Raw genomic sequence first — 16,991 nt, 5'->3', positions numbered from 1 at the left:
TGTTCCTAAGAAGTAATAGAAATTGAGTTATAAAACAACAACAACAATAACGATAGCTATATTATAGTATTGCAGTCTTTATGTATAAATTTCATAATAGGCGTCTACCATCTGTGTTTGATACTTTCTTTACACAAGTCAATAAGACTATAATACAAATGCTTCGAATATGTTCTATACTTTACCAAAAGTCAGAACAAATTATGGAATATTCAACATAAGATTTAAGGGCCCCAAAGTATGGAACTGAATTAGTGAAAATTTGAAAACCTTCTCTATTTCAAACTTTAAGGAATCAGTAAAAAGCGATCTTGTGAAAGATATTTAGTTCCTTGTGTTCTTATTAGCAGTTGTGTTGTTTCCCAATTTACCTGTAAATTGGTATTTTGTTAATTTCTGTCACTTTTCCAAGTTTTTTTAATAGTTTAATGTTTAGCTTGCTATTAGTTGACATAGCGATTGCGTGCACTTCTTATATTTATGTATTGTATTCATATATAAATTTAACTATTTTAGACTTCCTTCATAGCGTAGAAATAGCGTTTTTCCTCCTCTTTCTTTCTTTCTTTCTTATGTGTGCATTTGTGCTTCAGTTGCCTTGCTGACCTGTACTTTAATTGTATTTAATGCTGATCCCGGGGGTGGGGGTGCTCCCTTATATGGGCCATATAGGTATGTGCGGCCCCAAAGCGTAGGGTTTTTCAGCTGTTTTGGTCATAAATAGGGTATCGATTTTAGCTGATTTTGGCCAATTTGGTCATAAATAGGGTATTGTTTTTGCACTCTGGTCTTGACATGGGTATTTTTTTTTAAGAAGAAGCCACTTTTTCATCATTATCGAAAAGAAAATCAACAAGCCTCTCACAATTATGTTTACGGTAATTTAACATTGGTCTGAACTAGGGAACTAATTATAACGCAGGTCTGAAACAGGGTTTTGATTTAAGGGTTAGGTCATAAATAGGGTTTCGAATTTTTGGTCAGGTCATAAATAGGGTAGGGAATATCGCAGATTTTGGTCATAAATAGGGTAAGGGTTTTGGGAAGCGGGCTGCACACCCCCACCCGATTTTTCTGGGAGTACCGCCCTCCCTCAGGATGCTGATGTTGACTGGCTGCCTGGCTCCGCTAGTCCCTGTGGTTATACCAGGCAGCTAGTACTCAATTTTTACTTTTAATATTTTCATTGTTGTAATTTCTTATTTTGAGCAAGAGTGAGTGCAAATAAAGATTGATTGTCTGATTGATTAACAATATCTCTGGTATCAAAGCAATTTCATTTCAAAGAAAAATCGCATCCCACAAATATATAGAAACAACTTATCGAAACGGGAAGTGACAAGGACGAAAAGTAGACACAAGACATTAGGCACAAAATACGGGGTGATATATGGATTAAAAATGAGATACAGACTTCAAATTTTCAACAATTAGCTATGAATTAACCAAGTTATCATTAATTAAAAAGTAATGTCCAAAGCTGTTATAGCGCCAACTCTCTATGTAGCCTGCTTTCTTTCATGGTAAATTAAAAACAAAACAATAGTTTTCTAGCATAATGTAGTTTTTCTTGTGGAATGGTCATCCGTGACGTTGAAGTTAGAATCGTCTTGTATGTAGAGCATGCTGTAGTACCATGTCTCATGCTGTACCTAATGGAAGTACTTCTCAATAGGACCCACACTGGGGCTGCTTAATAGCTTTGGTTTGAATTGTCACACACTAGGATTTCATCCACAGACTTAAAAGTCAGAACCACCTTGTACAGCTTAATAAACAGTAGCACATGAAAGTACTGCTCAACAGCTTTCATTTGAATGGTCACACACTAGGGTTTCATCCACAGACTCAAAAGTTAGGACCACCTTGTACAGCATAATAAACAGTACCACATAAAACTACCGACTGAAAGTACAGGAAGATCACACATCTGCTGTTATATAAGTTAGAACACCCTAGTCTAATTCTTACCTCCTCCAACTATAGCTACACCGCACTCTAAGAAAGTCTTGTCACTGGGGACGATGGTCGTGGGTGCCTGTGCGGTCGGTAATGCGGTAGTTGTTGGTGCTTTAGTGGTCGGAGGAGCTTTAGTCGTCGGAGCTGCCGTTGTTTGACCAGTCGTCTTTCGAGTGGTAACAGGAGTTGTCACCTGACTTGTAGGTTTTGTAGTTGTTAAGGGTGGCTTCGTAGTTGTAGGTTTTGCAGTTGTTAAGGGTGGCTTCGTAGTTGTAGGTTCTGTAGTGGTTGTAGGTTGTTGAGTGGAAGGACCTGTCGTGGGTCGAACAGTTGTCTCCTGAGTTGTCTGTTTAGTTGTACCAAGAGTTGTCTGTCGCCCAGTTGGTTTGCCTGGAGAAGCAGTGGTTGCCCCTTTATTTGTTGTTCCAGCCTCAGTAGTAGCTCTTTTTGTGTTTTCATCACCTGGTGAAATTAACAGAAGCTCCTAGTTTAAAATCCCTATATAAGGTCTTACTCCTAAGCAGGAGCCATAATCTGTCCTAAGTAAATCATTCTCAAGTTATTTTTGGACATGGTATTTGGTTCTCCAGCGGATAATTTTAACACGTGCGTTTAGCCGTACTAACTGCCATAAGTCGGCTCAGTTAGTTTGACTGACATTGTTTCTTTACCAGAAGCAATAGATTTCTCTTTGGTTTTTGCTGTTGTTGTTGTAGCCTTAGCACTTGCCGATATTTTTTTGTGTTCTCGCCACCTGGTGGAGTAAACAGAACCTCCTCGATATAAATGCGATATTTCTTAGTTGCTCGCTTTCCGTCACTCTCTCGAGTCTGGTCTACGTTTCTTCCTTTCACGAACAACGGCTGGCCTACAGTCCAACTGGGTAATTAAGCAAGTAAGTAAGATCCTAAATTTAAACACGATGAGAATAAAAGCATTACATGCTTAGGTACAAGCTAAGTTCCTGGCAAGGGGATGTGAGAGTTCAGTAACTTCTGGTCAGTCTCGTGAAAAAGTGCCTCGTGTAATTAGCCAATCAAATTCTAGGATTCAGGAGTCCGGACCGCTGAGATGCTTGAATAAAAATAAATGAAGCGTATTGTTTCACTCTTGGGTTATCATATTTGTTGCTCTTTTTATTTCTTAGTTTTCCCTGCGTTCATCTCCTATGTTTTAATTTCATCTCTTACTTTGTCCATGCATGAGACTCGCTATGACAACAAGAGCATGGTAAGCATGTGGAATCGGTTATTTACTTCTATATTTCAGCGAAAAAGTAGCCCTTACGTGACATTTAATTTCAATAAACCATGATTGGCTAATTTAACCCACAGAAAAGACAGATTGAGGCCATTTAGGTGAAAACGCAGAGGTTAAGCATGTCTAAATTAGTGCCGCGAAATTAAATGTCACGATCAATTTAAATTTAGCTTTGCTTGGCTCGTTGGACTCATTTGCAGTGACTTCAACGGCTTGTACAAGCATGTTATGGCTTCTTTTAAGGGTACACGAGGTAGATAGCACTCTCAGTACCACGTGTGTGTGTTAAAGACTTTGCACAAAAATAGCGGGAATGTTTTTGGAAAATCGGTAAGATGTGTAAATTGTGAAAAAAGGATAAACCTTGTTTTTGTTGTTGTTCATTTTTCTGTTCACGGATGTTAAATAATGCACGGTTGTGATAAATTTTCAAATTGATCCTGGGGGCTCATCTCTGTATCTCTCGGTATTAATTATTTTTTCTTTTATTTTAGTGCAGGGCCCCGTAAGCTTATAGCTTTAATCTTTACCGTGGATAAATAAAGTCTTGATTTTTGATTTGATTTGTATGAAAGTCCTGGTCATTTTATGTCCGATTATAAGGTTTGCAATTATTTCAAGCCTACCTTCAAGCAAAGCACAAAAGATTACAACGTTGAGGACCATCTGTAAGTCACCTAACGCATCCTTAAATCGAAATATTTAAACATTCACTACTGTTTACGACTTCGGCCAGGCTAATCACAATGATTCCTAGTTTACCTTTCTTACAAGTGTATGGATGACAATCACTACACCGCACGTCATTCCATTCGTAGTTGTATTTGACACCAAGTGCATGCACACAATCTTCTCCTCTGAAATTATTTGGTTGATTTTTGGCCCAAGCTGTAAAGTTTCCTTCTCCTCGATCCACCCAAGTAAAGTTGCCTTCTATGGTTCTATCATTCAAGCCCAGCCAAGATCTGGCGCCATTATGTCGACGTTGTAAATACACATTCTCTTCATTGCTGCTGACATCAACAAGGACCGAGTCTTCTTGTCGACATTTTTGCACCGCTGTGGTCCAGTTTGTACAAGTTACACTTGTGAAGTAGCAGTAGTCATTAAAGTAGCTCCAACCAGGATCACAGATGTCTGAGAAAAGAGTAAAAATTGTGAGCGCTTTATGTTTAATAAATGGGGAGGGATTATTTCTTGTTCAACTGGGCATGGTAAAAAATATATTTTCTAACCTGTTACGACCGCATAACTAACTGACAGTGGATCATATCTTGTTGCATACAGTTCCTTGACACAAGTTCTGAATCCAGACGTATTCTTGTTCTGCAAGTATGAAAACAACATAGTGCTCTAGTTATTGATACTGCTAAAAATGATGACGATGATGATGATTGCAACATTCGTCTGCACGTGCAGGACGTGTAATAATTTTAAGGGAAGTAAAATTTTCTAAATAATGATGTCTTGTTCGCACCACAACATTTTATATACTGGCAATGAGAAATACACAAAAAAACTCAAGTAATTTTTATGACTCAGTAACTAATAAACAATTACAATCGATTATGAGCTCGAGATTTCTATCGCGTGATAGTTGACGAGGGCGCAGCCCGAGTCAACGATCACGCATAGAAATCGAGAGCGAATAATCTAATTATTTTGGTATAAATCTTCTAGTCGCTCAAACTTCATCTAAATCCTTTTCACAGACACTTCGAAAACGCCAAGAAGCGGCCGTCATTTTGTTAACAAGGGCACACTGCTACGCTACTCACTATCCATCACAGAATAGATAGTGAGTAGCGTAGCCAATCAGAGAACGGCCTTCATGATAGAACGCTAGAACATTTATACTAATATGTGACAGACAATGATTGAAACACCAAACAGCACATAGGTAACAATGAATTTTCCCATGAGGGGAAGAATTTTTCAAAAGCGTATATTTCGTAATTGGTTGTAAGTAGCAATGTATTATGTGTTACCTCAATCCATGCTGTGATACCGTTATGCACTGGTGCCAGGTTTCCACTTGCTGTTGTGCTGTGATTGGCTGATATCAGGACTGATGGTGTAATGTTATAACTTCGTGCAACTGAACTGCACAAACTATAACATGAAAGAACCATTGAACCTTTCCATAACACTGGTTCTACACGGCATTATCTCTACATTATATTCTTGACTGTAAGCGCATTTTACACCGCAAATGCGCGCCATATTAGCAGCAAGTCATATTGTTAGTACACATATGGAAACGTAGAGAACTTCTTAAACGCTTAATTTATTTTCATCTAAAGCTACATCTAAAGACAAAATTCCGCTTTCTCTGCTTCTCACATCGGTAATTAACTTTGAATGCGGCTGTAAACTTACCTGACAAAACGCGTTGTTGTTTTCATCTGTCGGTGGGTTTGTGTTTGGAAACTTGACAGAGCCATGTTCAGTGAAGGGCGGTTTGTGAAGTTTAGAAAACGCCAACCAGTTCTGTAATAAAATATCAGGGATCCAGTATGGCAATTAAAACAAAATCTCCTAGACTTTCCTGGGCAAAATGTTTCTGGGAAAGCCTAAGAAAAGCTCTGTCCAACACACACAAAAAAAACAGGCTTTTTCTCAAAACCGGTCCCCAATGAAATTTTATCACTTGGATTGCATAACCAATTAAAGAGACTTGACACACTTTGCATTAGAGAGAATCATTCTACAGATTCAAAACTTAAATTTAGTCTTGCTTGACCTATCCGTGTTTTCTGAACATCGGCACTACATTAAAACCGTTCCGACGCAAAATTTTGAAGGGGTGAGGGGTCTAGGTGTGGGGTTTTCAGGGATAGTGTCCCAGTATTTTCAGCATTTTCCAAGTAGTTGAAGGTGGATAAATAGATAATCTCTCTCCGCGCAGCCTTACTTGACTGAAACGTTTGTTGTGTTATTTTGTTATGCAATACGTACCACACTAATATCTTCATGTTTTCCATCAAAGTTTTGCAATTCTCGGAGGCAGACTTTAAATGAGTCCTTGGTTACATCCTCTGTCCAGATCAGCGCGGCATCATACTCCTTACCAGTCCTCAGATGTTCTGCTGTTGTGAGTACTATAGGCTCATCCTTAAACTTGTTCTGAAAAAGTGCAAGGAGTAAATGTGAAATCAAACTGAAGAACGTAACATCACTTTTTAACAGTATTCCTAGCTGAAAATGCGCTTCATAGAATCGACCCAGTCACCATGAGATGTACATGTCATGCTGAACCAAGACCATGGCGAGGACTTTCACTGAAAGGTTCTTCACATTTAAGGCGTGATTGCCGTAGTTTGAATGTGAACCAAGGAAAAATGCTATTATCAACTTTTTCACGTAGACAAAAACGTTATTTACCAGGCAAATCTATATACGCGCGCCAAAGAGCGAATGACTGCTTTTTACTTTGAGTGAAAATATATATAAACAATAGTTTCCATTTGGCGCGAAAATATGGTCGGATATTTGTCTGCGGACATTATCTGTTCCGAGAAGCGAACAGTTTTCCGAGAGCGTAGCTCGAGAATAACACTGTGAGCTTTGAGGAACAGATGATGTCCAAGGACAAATCTCCGAACATCTTTTCACGCCAAATGGAGGCTATTGTGTTTATAACCCTTCAAATCTTTTTCGCAACACGCGGGTTTTGAAAATTGGGGAATATCCGAGGATATTTCCCAATTTTAGTTGGGGAATATTCGGACACGTGACGCGTTTAGACCAATCGCGCGCGAGCGAAAATATTTGATGGATTACAATTCTCGTTAGAATGTCATAAAGTTTGGGAAATATCCGGTAAAGTAGGGTGCAAATTTGTTTGAAAACACGACAACTTCACTAAAAGAAGAAACTTCTGTGGTAAAATTACTTAGCATTGTTTTGTAGGTCACGGCATTTTCATTTTTATGCAGTTGTTAGCTCGTTTCTGACCTACAATTGCACAAGAATTCCACCAGTCATGAAAAATTGAATTTAATCAGGAAAAGGAATAGGCTGCTAATCTTACCTTAGGAAAAGTCACATCTTCGCACTTTGTTCCAGACCACCATTTCTGCATCTTGATTTCTCCCGTCATTCCTTCGGGCGGTGCTCCCTGATACGCCATCCAATCAACAGTCGCGAATGGATTAAAGTTCTTGCTCTTTCTCCCAGATTGCATTGCGCAAACTGTAAAATTCTTTGTATTGATGTTTTCAGTCCAAGAAGTAATGACGTCGTGCACGGTTACAGAATCGTTTAGATTCATGTGATTGACGGTTATCTGCACGTGGACCTGTTTATCTGGATAAAATCGGTAAGGCGGAAAAACAACCGTCTGACAGCTTGAATCGGACCACTCTGGAACACGAAGAAGTTTTACTCGACCATGCACAATTGGAAAACCTGTTAATAAATTTAAAAAATTAGTCATTCCATCATTTGCCAATTGTCAAATCTTATTTTAAGTGACTAACCCATAGAAAGAATATAAAGACAACTAGGATATCATCAAAGACCTGATATCTTTAGATTTTAATTTAGAAAGACTGCCTTATATGTAAATCAGCGAGCAAGCAGTGAGTATGTCAGTGAATAAATACTTCATTGCGGTGCGAGTGTCTTCTTGGGTTATACATATTACTTTAAAAATTTCTCCGACTCTCCAATTTGAAATATAAATGTTAAGAGTCCCTTTCAGGTACAGTTGCCCAATTAGTTTCAAACTACAGAAACCGGAACCACATGCGCCTGGAACCGATAAGCCAACCGCCTCTTGCGATACCAGATTAGAACAGACAAGTACATTGCTGAATTTAACACAAAAACCCTTCCTTACCCTCACAGCTTCCTGGGTGATACACGCGATTATTCTCCAATCCTCTACAGTAGTACAGCTCATGCCAGCATTTGTTGTCGTATGTTGTCCCGTTCGCGGTGCACACTGGGTCATGATAGGAAGGGCAGTTTTCGTAACACACACAGCGAGTTTCATGGACGCTGAAAGTCTTACACACTCCAAATGATGGACAATGGACGTCAAGGCATGGGTTCAGGTCTGCAAAACAAAATAATATTTTGGAGTTGGTTTGTGTATAATAGAGAATATCACGTGGAACACTAACCGCTGTTTTTCTGATTTGCTAAACACTTTTGCCTTTACTACTGTTGGATGGATCTGGCTGCATTTCAATTTGATTTCATTACCGGGGAGTATACCATGACAACTAGTGATATCAGCAAGTGATCAAGTTTGAAAGATTTGTTCCTAACTAACCCAATTTATTATTTTAATAGTCGTTCAAAATTCTAGTACTGAAGGCTAGGTACAGTCGCTCAAAAGGCTGTCAACCGGCTTCTGAACATCATTTTTGAACACATAAACTGAAAGAATTAATTGTGAATTAGTAAATAATTGAACCGTTCTCCGTCAGCGTGACGGAGTGTGTAATGATGGAATTTAGTTTTATCCAGAGTAAGATTACAGGTGTTACCTCCAATTACAACATAGCTGACAGACAGAGGGTCGTGTTTACTTCCTGATCCACTCAAGTCTTTGACGCAAATCCTCATGGCTGTCAGACCAACTTCCTAAAGGAGAAGTCAAATATTAAACGTCATGTTACCTTTTTGTAATAAACGATTATTATTAATAGGCTTAAGACTATTCTTTTGATAACAACAACAACAACAACAATAATAATAATAATAATTGTGATGATGATGATGATAATAACTGAAAATATTTATACACCATAACTATTTCAGTTATAAAACTAATATCAACTTGAGCCCTGTAAAAAAAACAAAGATGAAATGAATATATTGAAATAAGTAAAAAGTGAATTTAAAATGCTTAAAATACTAAAAAATACCTAAAATTTAATTAACAGTTTAAAATAATTACATTCTTTGTTTACTGTGTTTACACACCAGTTTCGAAGAGAATAACGAGGAACAAACTGCCGTTGATAGACATGCAATAAAGAGTTATGTCTTACCTCGACCCAGGTTGTTATTATGTTGTATTCTGGTGGAATGTGGTTCTTCACTTTACGATCGTAATCATGATGAACAGACACAAGTACAACTGGTGACGCGTAAAAGGTGGTGTTGAACTGCACTTGCTGTGAAGAGAAACAGAAAGGGCGTTAAAGGACGGTGACTACTTTTTTTTAGTACGCACACGACATTGACACAACTACGATACCAAGTACACGACTAAAATGAAAGCAAAATTTTCCTACTGTGACCAAATCAAGGTTACTTAACCTGTACTTAATCCAGGAATACTAGAATAGCGGCATATCGGTAACCACTAACTGTTAACATCTTCCAGCTGAAAAACTAGTTGTTATCTGTCGAAAATTATACTGAAATCCAGCTATAAACATGTACGTGCAGATGGTGTAGTGCGCGCGCAAAACAAGTGCGAGATACGCAAATGTTTTACTTACAGGGAAGGTGACAAGAAAAATATAACGGGCACCGTAGAAGTTTTCAAAAAAGATCAATAACTTTAAAAAACGCGTGGTTAGCCCTATATTTTATGTTATGAAATGGAAGTGGCAAGCCTATTCAACACGTGATTAGTCTCTGGTTGTGAGCAAAAGGTATTTTTACCACAATTGCTGCTAATCTCGCAATCTGATTGGCTAATTTGCCGTTGTCGACAAGAGTCCATAACACGCTGCTCGCGTCAATGTGTCGCGCAATGCATTTTTCAGCTCGCGCTCTGAAAAAAAAACATTTTCTTTGACGTTGATATTGTGGTAAAAAACAAATCGAAATGTGGTTTAGCGTGGTCTGTACTCTTATCGACAACGAGTACGCGTCATTACTCTTTCCCAAACAATTTTTCTTATTGTTTCTGCATGTTGAGCGAGTTTGCAAAACTTTTTGAAAGGAAAGTCTGACGCGTACAAGTAGCTAGCTCATTTGCATGGTGCAGCGCGTGTACTTTCAAGTCCGAGTAGGTGTTTTCAATTGTCAACAAATTTTGACAAAGATTTCTTTCGTTATCTTTTATATTGTGGTAAAAAAACAAATCGGATGTGGTTTAGCGTAGTCTGTAATCTTATCGACAACGAGTACGCGTCATCGCAGTGGTCAAAATTTGTTGTGGACTCACTCGGCTGTGTCTGGTGAGTCCACAACATTTTGACCACTGTGATGACGCGTACTCGTTGTCAATAAGAGTACAGACCACGTTAAACCACATTCGATTTGTTAATTAGACTGTATTTTAACTGAACCAGAGGAAGACTCTCAGAGACGCTAAAAGCGCTGTTGCGACGATTTTATTAATCAAAACAATTACAATTTCCTCAAATGTGATTGGTGCATAAACTGCTGTATTTTGCTCTAATTAATCTGCAAAGTTGTAATCGGACACCTGTAATCGGACAGTTAAATGAGCCAATCATTACAAGTCTTCTCCACTAAATCCACCAATCACAGCATTGATTACAATCACTATAGTAACCAATTCAATAGACTGACTGTAAAATTGTGGAGGTTTAGTCTTTGGTGACTGTTTTGACAGAGACTTGACAGCCATTTTGCAAGCTGTTCTCCATATTTTATAATTATGATATTCAATCATGACTATTAAAAGCTCTTTTTCAAATGAAACTTTTACTTTTGTGGGAAATTGTAATTGTTATGATTAATTGGTAACAGGACATGGTGTCGTCCAGTTCAGTCTGTAATCATACTCGTGGTTAACAAATCGGACTCCCGTTTCGCGGTCGTCCGATTTTGTTCATCACTCGTATGATTACAGACCGAATTGGACTCCACTCGGTCCTATTACCATCATTAAAAACATACCAAAAATGGTTTTTATGTTACCACTTACCATACAGTTTTAAGATCTTTTTGAATGTGTTTGCTTTTCAGTATGTAAAGGCGAATTCTAAGGAAATCAGTGAAGGAATATCCTGTCCTTCGTTTTTCAGAAAAATGCCGATGTCAGCATTTTTGTTGACTCAAGGCTAATTATCTCGACAAAATGCTACCCCAGTTTTTCTTTGTGGATTTCAATAGCCCTTGCAAATATCTACGTTTTCCGCGTGGTCCTAACCTAGTGCAAAAACCTTTCTATTTAGTAGGTTCCGTCCTTAAACCACTCAAATTGCAATCTGCCTCTGCAATAAAATTTAATACGAAGGAGGTATCAGAAGATAGTCTTGAGACAACCACTCCCGCAATTGCCATTTTGTTGAATGTGACAATGTGTTTGCTGGATCTCCCTTCAGCTGAGATGAAAAACGTTTACGAGATGACTGACACCTGCCAATCAAATACACTCACTTGACAGAAGCCATAGTTATCGTCAGCTGTTGGGTTTCCAGCGTTGGGAAAAAACGCTTCTCCTACCAACGTAAAGTTAAACTTAGAACCATCGCCAAGGAAAGCAAACCAATCCTGTAAAGGAAAAAGAAAATACTTAAGAAGTTGTCAACAAAGACATTATAAATTCTAAAAAACAAAAAACAACGAGGCAGCAAAGCTAACCAGTATTGACGAAACAAAAGTATATAAACGGAGAGAATTAAGGAAAACAAACAAATTGTAAGACATAAATTTAAATTGTAACTAAAGTATTAATTTTTAAAAATAATTATTTTGGAAAATATAGTGTGTAGTATTCTAGCAGCAGATAAAGAAGACCTCTTTAAAGTGGAGTGGTCTATAATATGTTGCGATAAAAAAGTGTCCTGGAAGACAATGGTTGCAATTGTAGCAAACTCTCTAATGTTTGTTCGTAATCACAAAAACACGTTAAAAAGATTTCACGTACCACAATTGTGTCTTGGTGTTTTCCATCAAATGGCAAGAATTCCCGGATGCAAACTTCGAAACTTCCAGAATTCACGTTCTCCAACCAAACATACATTGCGTCATCAGGCTTGGTACTACGAGCGTACTTAGCTGAGACAAACACAGAAGGTCTTCCACCAAAGTTCTGTAAATTACACAAACTTATGTTACAATTGATCCATTGGTAGTTCGCTAAAATGAGAAGTTCAGTTCCACTTGTTTTGTAAACCATGACGTCAGGTTAGGTGTTTGCAAACTACCCTTTTGAGGTTCTGTAACTACACTTGTTTTTAACTTTGCTTATCAAAACAGAAAATTAAATTGAGATCAACTCTCATCTTAACAAGGACATAAGTTGATACAGTATATGTATGGGTTTCTTCTTGAGACACTCTCTGTCTGTTTAGTGTCTGACCTGTGAGAATGTAACTTTGTCACATTTGCTTTCTGTTGTCCACATTCCTTGAAAAATCACACTGCCATACATCATTTTTGGATGACTTTGATAGGCCAGCCAGTTAATAATTCCAGTTTTATTTGATCCAGTCCCCGTTTCACGTGAACAGACCTCAAATCCACGTGTGCTAATGGACTGAACCCACACTGCAGAAGGCGAGTGAACACGTGAAAACTCCTCACCGTGGCTTATTGACACGTGCACTTGAACCTAAGAAGCATACAATTTTAATATATCAGTAACAAAAATATTATAATTAGTAAAATAATTGAAACTACACTTTAGACCTGAAACTTCTTGTCTGACAACTGCAAGCCTACTGGTTGAAGTTTCAACGTGCTTTAACTTTTTCAGTAAATTAAACCTGCACAAGCAACATTAATACTTTAAAGTTTTGTCATAAAACAGCGTTTAAATATTACATAATGTACAGTCATTCTACACACTTACTTTTGCCGATCCACTGAACGCTTGAGGAAATGCAACGTTCGTACAAATAGCCAGTCGACAATTTAGAGGAGGTGAACATCCACTGCTACAACTCCAATCTTGAAAAGTTTGCGACATGTTGAGCTTGCCAGTTTGCAGCACAGAAATTCCTGAACATACAAAACGATGGACCTCAGTCCATTGACTAAGATACTAACGAAGAAACGCACATTAAGGTATTTTAACTGAAAAGTGAATATCAATCTTGTTTTATTATATTTATATCTGAGTAGATCTTTACAAATATTCCATCCAATCCTGAAATCAGTCGTCTTACAGCAAAAGAAATCTGTGGCGTTTGATCTCAACTCTATGAACTAACTTGCAAGCACATAACTAAATTACCTCAGAAAAAGAGACCCAAAAATTAATGGTACAAAAAAGACTTGAACACAAATTGACTCTCACTCGTAATATTTAACTCGCAGCTAGCTGACTGTAGCCCCGTCCACACAACGCAGGAGGAATTTTAAAACGGAGATTTCACTCTGAAAACGCTTCAAATGTTTTCTGTCCTCAATACGCCGGAGGAATTCGAAAACGCAACAATCACGGGTCATCTTGGATTCGTGTTTAAGGAAAACTCGGTCAGGGAAGTCACGTGATCATCGTGACACCATCGTTTTCGAGATGCCTCGTTTTCAAAAAGTTTTTCGTCCACACTAAAACGCAAAGCCGGCGCTTTTAAATTCCTCCTGTTTGAAGAGCGTTTTCGAAAAGCGTTGTTATCATGACGGATTAGTGTGGACGTTAGGCCTAAACGTATAAATAAACCTCCGTTTTCAAATTCCTCCTTTGTAGTGTGGACCGCTGGGCCTATAAAATGTGTTAACAGGTACGGTCGGTCGCCGATAAAATCACTTTGAGTGCGAGCTAGACGAGTTTCTTGTATCGCGCTGTCAGCAAGTGCAGCTTTCTGTTGACGAATGAAATTACAAAAAAAAAAAATGTCACTGTCATCTGCAGCGACACAAACAATAAATTGTCACAAACTGAGATGCTTCAGATCTTTAGCGTGACAACACTTGACGTGACGACAGACATGCGTACTTTTAGTCAGGGTGATTTTACTCAACAGTTAGTCGTTTGCATTTTACGAGACCCACTAAATGGGGAAATAACAGGTGAAAACTATTTTATGAAGTCCAGTTTACGAACTTAAAAGAAAAGCTGCCTACACGTATTAAAATTGGAATGAGATCAAAGAAAAGCAAAGCGCAGTTAAACCCTCTTTTCAAAAGTTGAAGAGGATTTACTGATCATGACATAAAGGAAGTCATTCATTGAGAGAAGTGAAAACGCATTTTAACGCGTTTTCCACTAACATTTCCACTAAGAGACTATGAGACCGTGGAGACTATTATCTATGATCTATGATGATCGTCTCTTGTTTCCACTAATCCAAATAACTTCTTCTAAGATTCACAGCAAGCTTGGACATGTTACATAGTTTTCTATGTTTGTATGCACATGATGACAGTCCGGTGAGTTTTTGCACGTTCATGGAACTTCGAATCGATTTCGATTCCGAAAATGTTTAAAAGTGATCCTTTTACCTCCAAAACGCTAAGATAGGTCAGATCGTACAGTTCTCTACAATTAACTCGTCCCAATCCTCGCCGTCCTTATACCCTGCATAAAACATGATGTGACCGCTTATCTAGCCTTAACAACTTAGAAAGAACTAACTACTGTGTTGTGACAGTCGAACCTCCGGTTGCGACTTTAGTTTTTAACCTCGTGCATTAAAACGACCACTTAACAGATAATAGAGCGGAAATTGGATAATAAGGTGTTGTAACATTATTGTATTCCTGGGTGGCAAAAGAGACGGAAAATTTCTCAATGGGAAGTACTGGATTTTTTCCTCGAAATTGACTTTTGACATGGATAAAACATTTAAACATTTAAAGAAAAAATTGCTCGTACACTGTACTCTATCAGTCTCTAAAAAACGACCTTAAATGTCTTAAATAATTACAAACAATAGCGAAGCGCGCCAGTGACGTCATAACTCAGACAAACAAACCGGAATGGTGAAAGATTTGACGCTTTTTCAAGCACGTAAAAGCAAGTGTTCCTTAAAACAACGTTTAAAATGAAAATTTGGCGTACATTTTCCTTCTATTTCTCTCAGAACAAGCTAATGTTGTGTGACTCTCGCGGGGTTCCAATAATTTGCATTCTACTTTTAGACTTCGCGCGCTTGGCTAATCTCTCAAGAACCCTGAGTCAACGGTTAAACGGAACTACGCTCTAAAAATCGAAGAACAGTATTCGGCGCGGTCAACACATTCCCTATCAGTAAAAATCATATCCAATCACGCTTTTTAAGCTTTTAATTGCGAAGGTATCGATATCCTGTTGTTTCCGTATTCAGCTGTATTAAATAGCGAAGCGCGCGAGTGACGTCATAACTCAGACAAACTCAGACAAGCGAAACGGAATGGTGGCAGATTTGACGCTTATTCGAGCGGGTAGGCAAGAGATCCTAAAACAATTTTTAAAACGAAAATTTGGCGTTCGTTTTCCTCCTATTTCTCTCAGAGCATGCTTATGTTGTCTGACTCTCGCGGGGTTTCAATAATTTGCACTCTATTTTTAGACTTCGCGCGCTTCGTAATTTGTAATTATCATGAGACTTGTTCCGTTCGCCTTATTAGGTAGTTTATCAGAAGCGAACCATCATAATCTGAATAGATACTTTGGAAAGCTTGAAAATTTTTGTCGCTACTTAAAGTTATTATATGGGTTTAGATGGGCATGGAGTAAGTCTTTGCAGTACCATATGCTAATGAGGCAAAATTTTGACCCAATTCTCGTAAGCGACCATCTCCCGTAAGCGACCACATTGGCTTGACATTTTGGGCGGTCGCTTACATGAAGCTCGACTGTAGTTAAATTATTCACCGAAAAATAAAGCAGCTTAAAACAAACCAGATTGATTTATCTTTGAAAGTCTCTGGCCGTTCTCTGGTGGGATGAGCAGTCAAACAAACTAAGATGCACTGCTTCTGACCTTTGAAAATGTCTCCAACTTTCAGAGGTCGTGTAGAGAAAATTAATTTGACGCAATAGAGACGGGCAAGTTTTAAAACATTTTGGATCGACTTCTAACGATGTTATTACAGATTTGTCCTTTCACACGAGACTAGCGAGTTTTTGTCAGTAACAGGAATTGTATGCCTAAGGTCTGGTTTCTTGACAGAAAATAAACCACACAACTCTATATTCGAAAACTAAACCAGTAGAAAAACAACATGCGTTCCATATTTTATTCCAATTCACAACTGATAGAAAAAGAAAAAGTTTTCCTCGGTAAAGGGGGCATGGCGCTGTAAAGACTGCTGCAAATAATGTTTGAAGTCGGTGATAAAAAGTCCTATATTTATAACGCTGTGGTAAGAAACAAAGTATGCTTTTTAGTGCCCGAAACGGCACGAATCAAATGCTGCTCGATAAAATGATGGCATTTACCTTGCACATTTGACGAAAAACCAAGATTTTGGTTCACACGTGTCTTTGAAGGACGCGAAGGCTGTACAACGGCATTACTCAGTTGAATTGTGCCGAAGGTAGTGCTAACTGAAGAACCTCAGGATCAGTGCAGAAATTTATTACCGTAGATTTTAGCAAAGTATGCCCAAAAAATTAAACTTGCAGTATCTTTGATGATAGATTTCGAAGCTTCGTTGAGACCTGATATTCATTGCAACAAGGAACAAAGAACGAGGAAATTAATTAGGTTGAACTGAGAAAGGAAACATCGGGTCCTTCTTCGAAGTTTAATTAAAATACTTTTTTTCTAAGAACTAAGATATTTGATGGTGGACATGGTGGACTTACCTTTCACCGCTAAAGTGATATTTCCAAGAATTGCCAAAAACAGCAAAAATGACGGCGAAAGCTGAAGACACATTCCCAAGCGCATCTTGTCGAGTCTTGAGGTGAACTGTTCTTTGAGTTTACCAGAGTCTTATTTATCACAAATCTTTAA

General features: G+C 38.2%; 2 protein-coding genes across 2 annotated transcripts in view; both read right to left on the bottom strand.

Annotated features, from left to right (window-relative positions):
- LOC145468884 (achacin-like) overlaps positions 1 to 4,046 on the bottom strand; it is a 22,737-nt gene extending 18,691 nt beyond the window's left edge. The window contains exon 1 of the mRNA XM_081452596.1: positions 3,982 to 4,046. The gene's annotated coding sequence lies outside the window, so the exon portion shown is untranslated. The remainder of the gene's footprint in view (positions 1 to 3,981) is intronic.
- Positions 3,750 to 16,991, bottom strand: LOC145468918 (uncharacterized). Its single transcript, XM_081452627.1, has 14 exons — positions 16,841 to 16,991; positions 12,956 to 13,104; positions 12,464 to 12,715; positions 12,029 to 12,193; positions 11,539 to 11,652; positions 9,225 to 9,350; positions 8,718 to 8,814; positions 8,063 to 8,281; positions 7,253 to 7,629; positions 6,178 to 6,345; positions 5,595 to 5,709; positions 5,208 to 5,317; positions 4,455 to 4,545; positions 3,750 to 4,356 (listed from the first exon to the last, which is right to left on the bottom strand). Exons 1-14 carry the CDS (start codon positions 16,923 to 16,925, stop codon positions 3,908 to 3,910), a joined length of 2,517 nt encoding a protein of 838 aa, XP_081308753.1. The 5' UTR covers positions 16,926 to 16,991; the 3' UTR covers positions 3,750 to 3,907.

This window comes from Orbicella franksi, chromosome 14 (assembly GCF_964199315.1).
Source record: "Orbicella franksi chromosome 14, jaOrbFran1.1, whole genome shotgun sequence".
Taxonomy (NCBI): Eukaryota; Metazoa; Cnidaria; class Anthozoa; order Scleractinia; family Merulinidae; genus Orbicella; species Orbicella franksi.
This window is presented reverse-complemented; position numbering and strand designations above follow the sequence as displayed.

What these genes read in the sequence shown, in the direction of transcription:
- LOC145468918 (XM_081452627.1), bottom strand. Translation starts at nt 16,925, where the DNA reads ATGCGCTTGGGAATGTGTCTTCAGCTTTCGCCGTCATTTTTGCTGTTT. An exon ending in TCACCCAGGAAGCTGTGAGG is followed by an intron (nt 7,630 to 8,062) that starts GTAAGGAAGGGT and finishes ATTTATTAACAG; the next exon opens with GTTTTCCAATTGTGCATGGT. An exon ending in AAGATGTGACTTTTCCTAAG is followed by an intron (nt 6,346 to 7,252) that starts GTAAGATTAGCA and finishes GCACTTTTTCAG; the next exon opens with AACAAGTTTAAGGATGAGCC.